The 15,911-nt window shown below is 47.8% G+C and overlaps 2 protein-coding genes across 4 annotated transcripts in view; both read left to right on the top strand.

Moving 5' to 3' along the window:
- Nucleotides 1–577: 577 nt before the first annotated feature.
- pomk (protein O-mannose kinase) lies at nt 578–7,079 on the top strand. 2 transcript variants are annotated; one of them, XM_078224159.1, is made up of 3 exons: nt 578–955; nt 2,537–2,849; nt 5,844–7,079. In XM_078224159.1, exons 2-3 carry the CDS (start codon nt 2,556–2,558, stop codon nt 6,618–6,620), a joined length of 1,071 nt encoding a protein of 356 aa, XP_078080285.1. In that variant the 5' UTR covers nt 578–955; nt 2,537–2,555; the 3' UTR covers nt 6,621–7,079. The 2 variants fall into 2 exon arrangements, with proteins under 2 accessions (XP_078080285.1, XP_078079373.1); XM_078223247.1 differs by having other exon boundaries at nt 578–959; nt 2,541–2,849; nt 5,844–6,663.
- Nucleotides 7,080–11,001: 3,922 nt separating this feature from the next.
- hgsnat (heparan-alpha-glucosaminide N-acetyltransferase) overlaps nt 11,002–15,911 on the top strand; it is a 41,687-nt gene continuing 36,777 nt past the window's right edge. For both annotated transcript variants that reach the window (XR_013497481.1, XM_078209789.1), the window contains exon 1: nt 11,002–11,245. Coding sequence is in view for 1 of the 2 variants with exons in the window: in XM_078209789.1 (XP_078065915.1) it covers nt 11,002–11,245 (244 nt within the window). In the remaining variant the exon portion in view is untranslated. The remainder of the gene's footprint in view (nt 11,246–15,911) is intronic.

Here is a 15,911-nt window from a genome sequence, read left to right as displayed (position 1 = left end):
CTGATTCTCTCTTTGTGTCTCTGGGTCTGTCTCTCTCTCTGATTCTCTCTCTGTGTCTCTGGGCCTGTCTCTCTCTCTCTCTCTGTCTGATTTTCTCTCTGTGTCTCTCTCTGTCTGATTCTCTCTCTGTGTCTCTGGGTCTGTCTCTTTCTCTCTGTGATTCTCTCTCTGTGGCTCTCTCTCTGTCTCTGATTCTCTCCTTGTGTCTCTGGGTTTGTCTCTGTCTGATTCTCTCTGTGTATCTGGGTCTATCTCTCTCTGTCTGATTCTCTCTTTGTGTCTGTGGGGTTGTCTCTCTGTCTGAAATCTCTCTGTGTATCTGGGTCTATCTCTGTCTGATTCTCTCTGTGTATCTCGGTCTATCTCTCTCTGTCTGATTCTCTCTTTGTGTCTGTGGGGTTGTCTCTCTGTCTGAAATCTCTCTGTGTATCTGGGTCTATCTCTCTCTGTCTGATTCTCTCTGTGTATCTCGGTCTATCTCTCTCTGTCTGATTCTCTCTGTGTCTCTGTCTCTCTCTGATTCTCTCTGTGTGTCTCTGGGTCTGTCTCTCTCTGTGGCTCTCTGTCTCTGATTCTCTCTTTGTGTCTCTGGGTTTGTCTCTCTGTCTGATTCTCTCTGTGTATCTGGGTCTATCTCTCTCTGTCTGATTCTCTCTGTGTCTCTGTCTCTGATTCTCTCTGTGTGTCTCTGGGTCTGTCTCTCTCTGTGATTCTCTCTCTGTGGCTCTCTGTCTCTGATTCTCTCTTTGTGTCTCTGGGTTTGTCTCTCTGTCTGATTCTCTCTGTGTCTCTGTCTCTGTCTGTCTCCGATTCTCTCTCTGTGTCTCTGGGTCTCTCTGTCTTTGACTCTCTTTGTGTCTCTCATTCACTGGGAGAGCCGCTGGAGCGGGTGAGCGGCAGCGCTGCTGCGGAGCTGCGCTGGATTGCCAGCCGGGTGGCTGCTCGGTTTGCTGGGGTGGGTACGGGAGCAGATTTCTCAGTCCCGTTGCCGGTCTGTCCGTCCCGAGCGGCCCGGCCTAGGCTGTGATCCCCGGGACAGGGTGAGCCTGAGCCCGGCCCAGGTTTAGAGGCCGCTTGGGCCGCGGGGGAGGCCCGGGGTCAACCTCAGAAATGGAAAAGGCCGAAGATTTAACATCCGACCCTTCAAACTAAAGAGGCAACCGAATGGTGGATCAAAGTGGCTTGCCAACCCCTCCCGGAATGTCCTGGAGTCTCCCGGAATTAAAGGGGAAATCTCGTGGCTATTGTTAGGATATAAAGGAACAAACAGAATTTTTTTTTGCTTTAATTTTATCTGTACACCTTCGTTTATTAGTTATAAAAGTGTAGGGTATAAGACTGTTTTGTGGGGGGCAAAACATAAAGAGTTTAGAAGTCGTGGAATGAGACCCCCAGTGTTATGTGCAACCAGAGTTGGCAACCAAACCTCAATCTCATGTATGGTTTTCAGTGAATTTTTATTTCGGAAAAGGCCAGTTTAGAGAGCCTGTCCCATTCTTAGGGATATGTTGCTCCTCCTCTGGAGAAGGGAGGGGTTAGGTTTCAAGAAGACTCATTCAAGAATAAATGTCATATTTTAAGAACGTATTCGCCTATACATGCAGATCAAACAGCAGATCATTGATTTCCCTGCTTACCACGGGAATATGATGGGCTTTGCGTTATAATCTTCTGGGTGTCCTTACCACCCCAACTAGTCAAAAGCCTGGAGTAAGAATAGGTGGATTGTCCATGTTTTTTTGGTGATTTTAGGTGGCACTGCTGCCTCACAGTGCCAGGGACTCGGGTTTAATTCCCGGCTTGGGTCACTGTCTGTGCGGAGTCTGCACATTCTCCCTGTGTCGGTGTGGGTTTCCTCCGGGTGCTCTGGTTTCCTTCCACAGTTAGGTGGATGGTAGCCATGCTAGTTAGGTGGATTGGCCATGCTAAATTCTCCCTCAGTGTACCCGAACAGGTGCCGTTGTGTAGCGACCAGGGATTTTCACAGTAACTTCATTGCAGTGTTAATGTAAGCCTACCTGTGACACTAATAAATAAACTTTAAAACTTGATTTGGTTTATTATTGTTACACAGATTGGTATACAGTGAAAAGTATTTTTTCTTGCTCGCAATACAGACAAAGCATATCATTCATAGATTACGCAGTGGAGATGGAAATGAGAGGGTGCAGAATGTAGTGTTACAGTCATAGCTGGGGTGCAGAGAAAGATTAGCTGAATGTAAGGTAAGTCCATTCAAAAGTCTGATGGCAGCAGGGAAGAAGCTGTTCTTGAGCCGGTTGGTACGTGACCTCAGACTTTTGTACCTTTTTCCCGACGGAAGAAGGTGGAAGAGAATATGCTGGAGTGCCTTTTGACCCTCAGTGTCAGGGGGATTAACAGGGTAAATGCATGGGCTGATGGGATAGGGCCTGGGTGGGATTGTTGTTGGTGCAGGCTTTATGGGCTGAATGGCCTCCTTCTGCACTGTAGGGATTCTATGATTCTAATATATCACTGGCCCCATCCTTTATCAATCTGAACTCTTCTTGTGCAGGTAGCAAAGTATTTTGAAGATGCTGGGGACATCAGTTGGTAACCACCACCACCCTCTGATGCTTCAAAGGATGACCCTGGGTCTGATATCTGTTGTCGCTGCCCTCCTTACAGCCACCACATTCTTCAGGGTGGAACTTCTTCACCACTTGCTTTGGGCAAAGGGACCCGAAAGCAACAACAGTTTGGACTCATGCCCTTATGGCCACTTTCGACTGGCAGGAATGAAGGATTGTCTCTCCTGGCTCTCCTGTGAAATGATATGGAGTGACGTGACTGTGATGAAGCTGATGGGACATGGTGCTGTCAAGCAGGTGAGCTCTCCCTTCCTTACTAAAGGCAGAAAATGCTGGAGGTACACAGCAGGTCAGGCAGCATCTGTGGAGAGAGAGACAGATGTCCAAAGCATGACCTGTGCACTTTAAACCTAGGAGGAGAATGTCTAAAGCTGTCAGAGTTCTTAGCAGAGATAAGATACCTTTTTGGATATGGTCCCAGGTCCCCTTTGTGGGAGGTCAGGTGCCCTTTGGGGTTGTTAAGAGTAGACATGAATGTGCATAAAGAGGGCTTAGACTCATTTTGGCACTTCTTGGAATTGTCAAAAGGAGTTGTCAACATATCAGCCAAATGAACTGTCAAAAGGAGCTTTCAAGCTGCCCTGTCTGCAGGGCTAAAAAAACCTTGATTGCTATTTCACCCTGTTGACATAAGCCTGAGGGTTATCATTACAGGATTAGTGTTGCATGTCTGATTTCCCAACTTTTCATTATCACAGTGGAATGCCTATAATTTTGTTGTTTGATTGACAGCTCCAAGTGGTTGTAAACTCTTTGAAGTGGGACTATGAATTCCAATCCTTGCTTCGTAAGGGATTAAAGGAAGTTAATTGAGGAGAATGCATTTTTATTAAAGAATGTGTTTTTTTTAAATTGTGAATTTTCCAGTTAACACTTAAGAGTGTTATGTTATGTTATCTCAGCATGACTCCTGAGGTCCACCCATGGTGGACACTGAGTGAGTTGGCATGGTAGGTGTAAGACCAAGAATGGGAACTGGGGCATGGGTTGGCACTAAGATGGCATAAGGGCTATAAAGGACCATGGGGGATTGGGTGGGGTGCATAGGTTGGCATGGAGAGTATGAGGGGCTTTGGGAGACATGAGATGGTAAGGGTTACCATGCATGGGGCATAGGGAATATATGGGGGTGAGTGGGTGTGAGGGGTGAGGCCTGCTTTATATTTTTCTTAAACATTGACATGATGCCAGTGCACTGAGGCCAGCCTCCTGCCCAGGTCCACACCTGGCAACCTTCTCACTCATTCCGGGATCTTCCGACGTGACCCCCATTTTCAACTGCCGCCCTGGACCGAAAATCGGACTTTCCGGGGCACTTTATCTTGGGTCAGGTTTGCGGAGCCAAGAATTGTCCCAACTTTGTACCCCCGGCCTGGAAGGAAAAATTCAAGTCTTTTTCTTTTTACTCTGAATCATGTTTCAAAAGAAAGACTTGCGTTTATATAGTGTCGGTCCAATGCCAACCCACCCCACCCCGCAGCCAAATGTTTCATAGCCAATGAATTACTTCTGAGCTGCAGTCACTGTTTGTAATGTAGGAAGTGTTGGGCGGCTTGTGACACAGTGGTTGGCACTGCTGCCTCACAGTGCCAGGGACCCAGGTTCAATTCCAGCCTCGGGTGACTGTGGAATTTGCACGTTCTCCCCGTATCTGTGCGTGTTTCCTCCAGGTGCTCCGGCAAAGATGTGCGGGTTAGGTGGATTGGCCATGGTAAAATTGATTCTTAGTCAATTAACACCTCATGTCCCTCAAGGCCAATAGAGATTTCTATTCTGGGAACCTCGCCCGCCATGATTCCAGGGAGGGTGAGGTGGTAGAGGTTTGGCCTTAGTGTCCAAAGATGCTAAAATTGCCCCTTAGTGTCCAAAGATGTATGGATTAGGTGGATTGGCCATGGTAAATGCGCGGGGATTATGGGGATAGGAGGAGGGGTGGTGGGTGTAGAGGTTGGTCCTGGGTAAGCTCGGTACAGCTATTAAGTATTAATGGATGGATGATGTTTGTGCAAGCTCTGCCCCTCGACACTGGTTGTGGATTGATCTAAGCAATGCTCCTTAAAGGGACCACATGAGGCTGCATCCGAATGAGAGTCATTGATGTTGATTTGCCTGGGTCAGAAGGGGTGTACACATTGCTCTTGATTTCACAAAGATCTATGCACCAGCTGCCCAAAGGTCCTTCCCTCTCTCAGATTGCCTCCTTCCTCCTCCAAATGCTGACTTCCAGCTTAACTCCATGGGGAGCTGCCGAATTTCCCGCCTCCTTTGATCCGCGCTCAGTGAATGCTGGCAGCCTGCTGATCCCATGCAATGCTGGGCCCATCGCTCTGTTCTCTGGCTGGTGACAGCGTGAGTGGGTGGAATGTTGGTTGGCACCATTGTTTTGGAGGAACACATAGGACCCTCGTTCAAGTTACCTGTTTTGAGTGAAGTACTGGGCATCCATTACAACCACCCTTGAAAATAGAATCAGGTAGGCTTCAGGACAGCATGTTTTTTTATTATCTGCCCCATACCCTTTGAACAGGTAGGGAATGTTTTTTAAAAAATAGCTATACAAAATTAATTTTCACTTGAACTTAATTGAAATATGTGTCTTGAAATCATCTGAGCCTGGGACAGCAGGAAATAACACTTCACTGTTGCAAAACCAGGCAGAATGTCAGAGATCCTGTTCAGATACCCCTATGAATCTCTGTAAGTTCTGTCTTTAGAAAAACGAATTAATGTTTTATGAGAGCTTGACTATATTGTAAGTGTTCATCAAAAGATGGAATCATAGAATCCCTACAGTGCAGAAGGAGGCCATTCGGCCCATCGAGTCTGCACCAACCGCAATCCCACCCAGGCCCCATCCCCACAACTCCAAGCATTTGCCCTAGCTAGCCCCCCTGACACTATGGGGCAACTTAGCATGGCCAATCCACCCAACCCGCACATCTTTGGACTGTGAAAGGAAACTGGAGCACCCGGAGGAAACCCACGCAGACACGGGGAGAATGTGCAAACTCCACACATATCCTGGCCCAAGCCGAGACTCGAACCCAGGACCCTGACGTCGTGAGTCAGCAGTGCCAACCACTGTGTCACCTTGCCACCAAGAGGGAGTGATTTGAACACAAGGATTAATTGACACATGACATTGCAGTTTTGCTGGTACAATTTAGAATTAGATTACTGTCTCTTTAAGTGGTCTCTGTACGTTCACAGCTGCCTCTGTTTGTCCTGCAGGTATTCCTCGCACACTGGAAAGGAAACCAAGTGACTCTCTCTCGACTTGCCGTCTCCGAATTCAGCAATGACTTCTTTCACGGCTTGGAGATGCTGAAAGGCTTACAGACTGTGTACGTGGTTAAACTGCTGGGATACTGCGAAGAAGATCACACGATTCTCACAGAGTATCATCCTTTCGGTTCGTTAATCAACGTTAATTCTATTTTGGAGCAGGAGGATCGCCGCGGCTTTAATACTTGGGAAGTCCGATTTCGTTTGGCCATCGAGTATGCGATGTTCTTGCATTTTTTACACACCAGCCCTCTGGGCCCCCGGGTTATGTGTGATTCCAATGACCTGGGGAAGACCTTGTCTCAGTATTTGTTAACTACAGACTTGCACGTGGTAGCTAACGATTTAGATGCCCTGCCCCTGGTCAATCGGAGTGCCGGTCTTTTAGTAAAATGTGGTGCCAGGCAGCTGCGGGGTGACTTCGTGGCCCCAGAGCAGCTTTGGCCCTTTGGTGATGACCTTCCATTTTCGGATGACCTCATGCCTCCATATGATGAGAAAACGGATATATGGAAGATTCCGGATGTTACGGATTTCCTGCTGGGGCAGGTCGAAGGAAGTGATGTTCTCAGGCTCCATTTGTTTCAATTGCACCGAGACTGCAAGAGGACTAAGCCACAACAAAGACCCTCAGCACTGAGGGTTGTACAGACTTATAAAGCTGTTTATACTTCGCTGACACAGGAGCCAGAGCTGTACAGTGGGACAGTACATGATCTATAATTAATGGTGAGATTCTGTTCTTATAGGATACATGTATTTGGTAGTGGCATTCAAAGTAATGGGAGGTGGGAGGGGTGGGGTTGGGTGGGGGGCAGTTGGACAGAGTAGATATGGAGAAACTGTTCCCACTCATGGAAGGCTTGAGAACGAGAGGGCGCAGATTTCAAATCATTGGCAAAAGAATCAATGAGGAATATTGTTTTCACACAGTGAGTCATTAAGAATGAAATGAGCTGCCCGAGAGCGTGGAGGCAGGTCCAATCGAGCATTCAAAAAGGAATTGGACTGTTATCTGAAAAGGAAGATGTGCAGGGTTAGCGGGAGAAGGCGGGAGAGTGGCACTAAATTAATTGCTCATTTGGAGAGCTGGTACAGACACGATGGGCCACCTTCTGTGCAGTAAGAATTCTGTGATTCTTTGAGGATTCTGTAATTTAACTCAAATAAAATCTTTTTTTTAATAAACACTCTTTGTCAATCTGCAGGCATCATGAATAATCTATAGGTTGAACAGCAGGTAACAGCTGCCTTTATCACCTCAGTTGATATTATTCAAAAAGAAGCCAACACATATCATGGCTGTGACTGTGTTAATCTGTTTGGCTCTAATGCTGTTCCCATCTGCAATCCCAATCCCAATGCACTTATACCACAGGACACATCTCCCACTCATCCCATTCCTTATATCGACCCTTTTCCTATTAGCTACCGAGAAACAGTAACCTCTCTCTCACTCCTTTCAAGCCCCAGAATAACCATATCCTTTGACCCTTCCATAGGTAATTACCACCTCCTGCACACTTATAACCCTACGATTTCCTACTGATCCCACCCTCAGGGCTTCCCCATGCCATTTGCATTCTTGTGGGGTCAGTTAGCTCAGATGGCTAGATGGCAGACTCATGACCCTTTGAGAGAAGTAGTTTTTCCTCATCTCTGTTCTAAATCTGCTTCCCCTTACCCTAAAACTATGTCATTTTGTTCTAGATTGCCCTACATTGCTCTCCACGTCTACTTTGTAAATTCCCCCTCATCATCCTGTACACCTCAATTAGATCCCCTCTTATTCTTTTAAATTCTAGAGAGAATAGGCCTGAACTGCCCAATCTCTCTTCCTAAGACAAACTGCTCATCTCTGGAATCAATCTAGTGAACCTCCTCTGAACTGCCTCCAATGGAACGACTCAAGTAAGGGGACCAAAAGTGCACATGATATTGTAAGTGTGGTCTCATTAATATTTGTACAGTAGCAGCAACACTTCATGACTTTTATGTTCTATTCCTTTAGCAATAAATGCCAAGATTCCATTTGCCTTCCTTATAACCTGCTGTACCTTCATACCAGTTTTCTGCGATTCATGCACCGGAACACCCAGATCCCTCTGCACCAAAGCACTACAACGTTTCTCTCTATTCAGATAATAATTTGCCTTTGCATTTTTCCTACCAAATTGATAACCCCACACTTATCCACGTTAAATTCCATCTGCCGAATTTTGCCCCATTCACTTAACCTATCCATATCCAATTGTAAATTTGTTATTTCATTATCGCAACTTACTATCCCACCTCTTTTAGTGTCAACTGCAAATTTGACTATGGTACCTACTATCCCTGCATCCAAGTCATTAATTATAGATTGTAAATAGTTGGGGCACGAGGACCAAATCCTGTGACACCTCACTAGTACATCTTGCCAAGCAAGATGTACAGCAAGATGGGGCAGCACGGTAGCACAGTGGTTAGCACTGCTGCTTCACAGCTCCAGCGACCTGGGTTCGATTCCCGGCTTGGGTCACTGTCTGTGCGGAGTTTGCACATTCTCCCCGTGTCTGCGTGGGTTTCCTCCGGGTGCTCCGGTTTCCTCCCACAGTCCAAAGATGTGCGGGTTAGGTTGATTGGGCATGCTAAAAAAAATTGCCCCTTAGTGTCCTGAGATGCGTAGATTAGCGGGTAAATGTGTAGGGATGTGGGGGTAGGGCCTGGGTGGGATTGTGGTCGGTGCAGACTCGATGGGCCAGATGGCCTCTTTCTGCACTGTAGGGTTTCTATGATTCTATGAAGCCTGAGAAAGACCCATTTATTACGACTCTTTGCTTTCTCTTGGTTAGCCAATCTTCTATCTAAAATAATAAATTACCCCTAACCCGATGTGCACGATCCTTGTGTATTAACCTTTTGTGTAGCACCTTATCAAAGACCTTGTGGAAGTCCCAATATACTACATCTACGGGATCCCCATTATCCACCTTGCTTGTCACATCTTCGAAGAACTCAGGCAAATTAGTAAACATGATTTATTCTTCAATCATGCTTACTCTGATGGATTGTACTTTGACTTAATATCCTGCTATTACTTCCTTTATAATGGATTCTAACAATTTCCCAACAACAGATGTTAAACTAATTGGCCTGCAGTTTCCTACATTTATGCTTCCTACCCTTTTTGAATAAGTTATATCAGCATTTTTCCAATCCACCAGAACCATTCTCTCATCCAGGGAATTTTGGAATATTGTGACTAATGGATCCATCATTGGAACCAGGAGGTTCTAATTCCCATTCTGATTATGGTAGCTCTTAGAGAGTTGCCTTCTTTCTTAATATGAAGTGGTGTCCCTCAAACTACATAACCAGTTGTTCTCTCTCATGAGAGATTACTATGGCATTCTTCTACTCCAACCTGATCTTTCTCGCCAGTGCTCCTTGCACTACTGCAATACCACAGCAGTCTCTCCCAGCATTCCACACCTTGGGCCTTCACTGTTTGCATTATGAAGGCCACTGGTGCCGTCTGCTCCCACACCTCTGCCTCTCATCCCAACAATTCAGAATGCTCCCCTCATCATGTACTCCCATGCCCCATGATGCGTTCCCTCTTCCTTTCCTTTACACAGTACTAAATGAGTAGAAATAATGTTCCCACACAGCTTACAATGTATTGATGGAAAATACTCAGGAACAGGCTATTGAACCCAACTCGTCTGTGCTGAGATTTTTTTCTCCACAGAGTGGCACACTGCTGCCTCACAGCCTAGGGACCCGGGTTCAATTCTGGCCTTGGGTGGCTGTGTGGAGTTTGCACGTCTGCGTGGGTTTCCTCTGGGTGCTCCGGTTTCCTCCCACAGTTCAAAGATGTGTGGGTTAGGTTGATTGGCCATGCTAAATTGACCCTTAGTGTCAGGGGATTAGCAGGGTAAATATGTGGAGTTACGGGGTTAGGGCTGGGGTGGGATTGTTGTCGGTGCAGACTCCAAGGGCTGAATGGTCTCCTTCTGCACTGTAGGGATTCCCTAATTCTACGTGAATAGTAATGGACATTATCCAGCCTCTGCCCACACTCATCAATGCCCCCTTCACAACCAGTTCTATAGTTTTTGCTGAAGTGACCATACTGCTGGATATCGAGCATCACAATTTACCAAAATTCGCTGGACTTTGGGGTGATTCCCGCAGATTGGAAAACAGCATATGTGACGCCACTGTTTAAAAAAGGAGGTAGACAAAAGGCAGGTAACTATAGGCTGGTTAGCTTAATTTCTGTAGTAGGGAAAATGCTTGAATCTATCATCAAGGAAGAAATAGCGAGACATCTGGATATAACTTGTCCCATTGGTAAGATGCAGCATGGAATTAAGGGTTATGGTGAGTGGGCGGGTAAATGGAGCTGAGTCCGCAAAAAGATCAGCCATGATCTTATTGAATGGCAGAGCAGGCCCAAGGGGCCAGATGGCCAACTCCTGCTCCTAGTTCTTATGCTCTTAAGACCAGGCAAACGAAGCCCCGCCCCAGAAAAGGACCACACCCACAAGAAAGCCCCGCCCACCCTGAGGGGAGGCCTGCAAACTAAGCCCCGCCCATTGGAAGCCCACTAGTGGCCCCACCCACAGTTCCAATTCCCCACATGCGAAGCCCGCACCCAGCTGAAACCAGGCCCCTTATCCAAGAAGCACCGCCCCAACTGAGTGCTCCGCCCCCACCTGAAGCTCCGCCCCTATCTGTGAAGCCGCATCCCAGCAGAAAGACTACGCCCGCATCTGAAGCCCCGCCCCTAACCGATGTTCTGCCCAAGATGAAGCCCCGCCCATTTTCAGAAGCCTCGCCCCTCTCAGAAACTCTGCCCATCGCCAAGAAGCGCCGCCCCCAGGAGATGAAGCCCCACCCCTTTGCCGACAGGCCACGCCCGCACACGGGGCCGCGCCTCCATCGGAAGCCACGCCCCTATCCGCAGCCACGCCCTATAGGTGGCCACGCCCCCACCTGAAGCCCCGCCCCTGTCCGACTTGGCCCACCCGCGCCCCTATCTGTGGCCACGCCCCTATCAGTGGCCACGCCCCCAGACGAAGCCCCGCCCCCGGTCTGGAGCTGGCCCTGGCCGCGGATGAAGCGCTGTTTGTGGGCGGCGGGGGAGAAGCGGAGTCGGCTGCGGCGGCGGAAGCCGGCGGGTCAGAGCGGAGCTCGGGGACAACAGCAGCAGCCGGAGCCGGGCGGTCGGGAGCGGGCGGCAGAGAAGGCGATGGAGCCGGGCGGCCTGAGTGCGAAGTTGGGTCTCGGGGCTGTGCTGCTGTCCGCCCTCAGCCTGCTGCTGCTGGGCGGCCTCAAGCTGCCCGCGGCCCAGTCACAGGGTAAGGCCGGAGCAGCGGCTGTGACCCGGGGGTGGGGGTCATGAGGGGAGGGGGCTGTGAGGAGTGAGGGGGTGTGGTGGGGGGAAGCATATCCTGGGGGTAAGGAGGAATCACAGGGAGTGAGGGGAGTCCAGAAGCTTGGAGGGGTTAACTGTGGTGGTAGCTGAGTGTGCAGGAGGGTCCTGGTGGCTGAGGGATGTGTGTTGTTGCCTCTGGGGTAGCAGCAAGCATTGTGTCCTCATGTAGTGATGGAGAGTGCAGTGTCTCGGAGATTCGGTGTTTCTGGACATTTTCCAATAAGTTCTTATGTTCAAAGTTTATTTATTAGTCACAAAATATTCTTACATTAACACTTGCAATGAAGTTACTGTGAAAACCCCCCAGCCACCACACTCCGGAGCCTGTCCGGGTACACAGAGGGAGAATGTAGCATGGCCAATTCACCTAACCGGCACATCTCTCGGACTGTGGGAGAAATCTGGAGGAAACCCACGCAGACACAGGGAGAACGTGCAGACTCCGCACAGACAGTGACCCAAGGGGCGACGCAGTGGTTAGCACTGCTGCCTCACAGCACCAGGGACCCGGGTTCGATTCCCGGCTTGGGTCACTGACTGTGTGGAGTTTGCACGTTCTCCCCGTGTCTGCGTGGGTTTCCTCAGGGTGCTCCAGTTTCCTCCCACAGTCCAAAGATGTGCAGGTTAGGTTGATCGGCCATGCTAAGTTGCCCCTTAGTGTCATGGGGTCAGTATGGTAAATAAGTGGGGTTATCAATATAGGGCCTGGGTGGGATTGTGGTCAGTGCAGACTCGATGGGCCAAATGGCCTCCTTCTGCACTGCAGGGATTCTAAACTGAGAATTGACCTGTGAGGCAGCAGTGCTAGCAGGCTGGAAATAAACAAGCAATGAATGTTCACCCATGTGCATGCTTGATTGTTCATCATGCATGTTTCTCAATGCTTATTTTTTTTCTTCAGACCAGGTACCTTTACCCCTGCCCTTTGTGTATTTCCCACTTTTATAGAATTCATAGAATCCCTACAGTACAGAAGGAAGCCATTCAGCCCATCGAGCTTGCACCAATCACAATCCCATCCAGCCCCTATCCATGTAGCCCCACGTATTTACCCTGCTAATCCCCCTGACACTAAGTGGCAATTTAGTATGGCCAATCCACCTAACCTGCACATCTTTGGACTGTGGGAGGAAACCGGAACACCTGGTTTACCCAAGCTGGGAATCGAACCCGGGTCTCTGGCGCTGTGAGGTAGCAGTGCTAACCACTGTGCCAGCGTGCTGCCCAATTGTTTAAAATCAAGTTAAGTCTGAGAGTGCTCGAGAGCGCAGTCAGACAGTGTTCAGCCTTCAGCAGACCCAAAAAGATGAAAAAGATTTTAATAGGAATCAAGATGCAAAGGGAAATGGTGAAATGAAGCATTGCGTTTCAAAGCAAAACAGATGGTTAGATGCCGGAGGTATTTTATATAAGGCAATACTTTCGGTTCTTGAGTCACTTGAACATGTGATCCAGGCTGACATTTCAGGTTTGTGGGACTGCTGAAAGAGAGGAAGGGAGTTCTCCCAGTACCTTGGCCAATATTTGGAAAGGAAAGACAGGCCTACGTGGATAGAGAGCATTCAACAACCCGAGTACATTCCTAAGCACTTTATAGAAGTTTAAATAATTCAGCAGTTAGTCCCCATTGTCATGTAGGAAGTATGACAGCCAATTTCTGCATCGTAAGTTCACACAAACAGCAATGTGATCATGACTAAATCAATTTATTTGCATTAATCGAAGGTTGAATATTAGCCAGGACACTGGGGAGACCAGAATGCTCCTATTCTTTTGAGATAGAGATGCAAACATGAGAGAGAGGGAGAACAGACAGGGCTTCACTTTAATGTCTCATCTGAAAGGCAGCGCCTCTGACAGTGCGACCCTCCCTCAATTATACGCTGGTGGGTCAGCCTTGATTTTTCCGTTCAGGTCTCTCAGGTGGGACGTGACATTCGAACTTGAGCTGCAAGAATGTTACCCACTGGCTGATAATTGTCTCTCAGTCAATGCTGAAGCTGGTTATTTGGTTGTTTATTCAATTTCAGATTGTTTCAGCTTGCTAAGTGTGAAGTGGCTGTTGTGTTTATATTGTGACAATCGGGGAGGTGTGGGAGGCAATCAGGATACTCGCACTGATGTCATTTATTGATCTTTTCTTTCTGTCACGTGCGTGGCTGGGAGTTGGCTGTTAGTCTGATTAGTACAGATTGTTTGAGTTTATTTCCTCCTGTTTAACCTAAAAAAAACCTATTGCTTCCAGCCAGGGAGTGAAGACTGATATCTCTTCTATAAGATGTATAGAAGGGGCGGCACGGTAGCACAGTGGTTAGCACTGCTGCTTCACAGCTCCAGGGACCTGGGTTCGATTCCCAGCTTGGGTCACTGTCTGTGTGGAGTTTGCACATTCTCCTCGTGTCTGCGTGGGTTTCCTCCCACAGTCCAAAGATGTGCGGGTTAGGTTGATTGGCCATGCTAAAATTGCCCCTTAGTGTCCTAGGATGTGTGGATTAGAGGGATTAGAGGGTAAAATATGTTGGGATATGGGGGTAGGGCCTGGGTGGGATTGTGGTCGGTGCAGACTCGATGGGCCGAATGGCCTCTTTCTGTACTGTAGGGATTCTATGATTCTATGTCTGAGAGAAGAACCTGCTGGAAATGAGACTAGAATGGGCTGTAGCCAGTTGTAAGGCAACTTCCTCAAATATATAGGCAATATTGACACTAACATGTCTTATACGTCTGTACAAGTGCAGTGAGGAATGTGCTGACCGCCATAGGATGAAATTTAAGAGATAGGGTAGTTAGTTGGAATTTCCTTAACTTCGGTCACTTCTTACCAGATTAAATGCTGCCTCTCGGTGCACATACTGCTAACTCTGGATGAGTTGACTAAAGCCCTCAAGTCCTTCAAGAAGAGTAAAACTCCTGGAAGTGACGGCTCACCAGCTGAGTTATGTTTGGCTCTGTGGGACTAGACTGGCCCAGATATGCTGGAGGTATATGGGAGTATGCTTCTTGTCGGGAACATGTCAGAATCCATGAGGAAAGGCATCATTACCCTCCTCTACAAGCGGAAGGGGGAAATGGGAAGAAATTAGAAATTGCTGACCTATTTCACTGTTGAATGTGGACTATAAAATTCTGTCCAAGGTCATCGCCAATCAGGTCAGTGGAGTCGGTGATCCACCCTGACCAGACCTGCTCTGTACCTGGCAGGAAGATCTCTGATAGCCTGGCACTACTCAGATATGATCTCCTATGTGCGGGACAGGGGTGTGGACACCAGCCTCATCAGCCTGGACCAGGAGAAGGCCTTTGACAGAATATCGCACACATACATGATGACTGTGTTCTCCAAAATGGGATGTGTGGAGGGATCCACAATTGGATCCAACTTGTTCTACACAAAGATCAGTAGTACAGTTTCAGTTGGTGGGTTGGAATCAGAAAGCTTTCCAATTAAATCTGGAGTCAGGCAGGGCTGCCCTCTCTCTCCTGTCCTGTTTGTGTGTTGTATAGAATCCTATTCTGTGTTCATCAGGAAGGATTCCGGCATAAGAGGATCCCTGGCAGCGGAGGCATTCGAGTCAAAGCCTCATGTACATGGAGACACCGTCGTCTTCTGCTAGGATCTGCTGTCAGTGTGCAGACTGACCAATTCAAACTGGCTTCTCGTGTCAAGATAAATTGTGGCAAGAGCAAGGCCATGTTCTTTAGGATCTGGGCTGACCCATCCCTTGTCCCCTTCACCGTCGGGTTAGATGTCCTGAAGATGCTAGGGATATGGTTCTGAGGGGTCAGGGCATGCGTTAGAAACCGGAAGGAGCAAATGGGTATAATGAACCAAAAACTAGATCAAGTGTAGGATTGAGCCCAACATTGAATGTAATGCCTGTTCTTGTCAGCTTGGATCTTGTATGTCTCTTTTGTGGGGCTATGAATTAGATTTAATTTGAATTTGCTTTTGGAGTAAGCAAGGAGATGGATTGGGGATTTGCCCTGTCCACTCTGCTCATTGGCTTTGTAACTGTGAAAAAGGGGTTAAAAAAACACAGATTCAAATATGACAGCTCTGCCCAAGACCGCAAGAAACTACAAAAGGCCATGAATGCAGCCCAATCCATCATGCAAACCAGCCTCCCATCTATTGACTCTGTCTACACTTCCCGCTGCCTCGGCAAAGCAGCCAGCGTAATTAAGGACCCCACACACCCCGGACATTCTCTCTCCTACCTTCTTCTGTCGGGAAAAAGATACAAAAGTCAGGTCACGCACCAACCGATTCAAGAACAGCTTCTTCCCTGCTGCCGTCAGACTTTTGAATGGACTTACCTTGCATTAAGTTGATCTTTCGCTACATCCTAGCTATGACTGTAATACTACGTTCTGCGCTCTCTTGTTTCCTTTTCTATGAACGGTATGCTTTGTCTGTATAGCGTGCCAGAAACATTACTTTTCACTGTATGCTAATAATGTGACAATGCTAAATCAAATCACAAAAGATTCAATGTTGTTTGATTAAAGAATGTAAGGATACATTTAGCAACCACTCCATTTTTTCCTTGCCTTCTGCTCAATAGAAGTGATGTAAAATCAATTGGTAT

The sequence above is a fragment of the Mustelus asterias genome, chromosome 1 (genome assembly GCF_964213995.1).
Source record: "Mustelus asterias chromosome 1, sMusAst1.hap1.1, whole genome shotgun sequence".
Lineage (NCBI taxonomy): Eukaryota > Metazoa > Chordata > Chondrichthyes > Carcharhiniformes > Triakidae > Mustelus > Mustelus asterias.
This window is presented reverse-complemented; position numbering and strand designations above follow the sequence as displayed.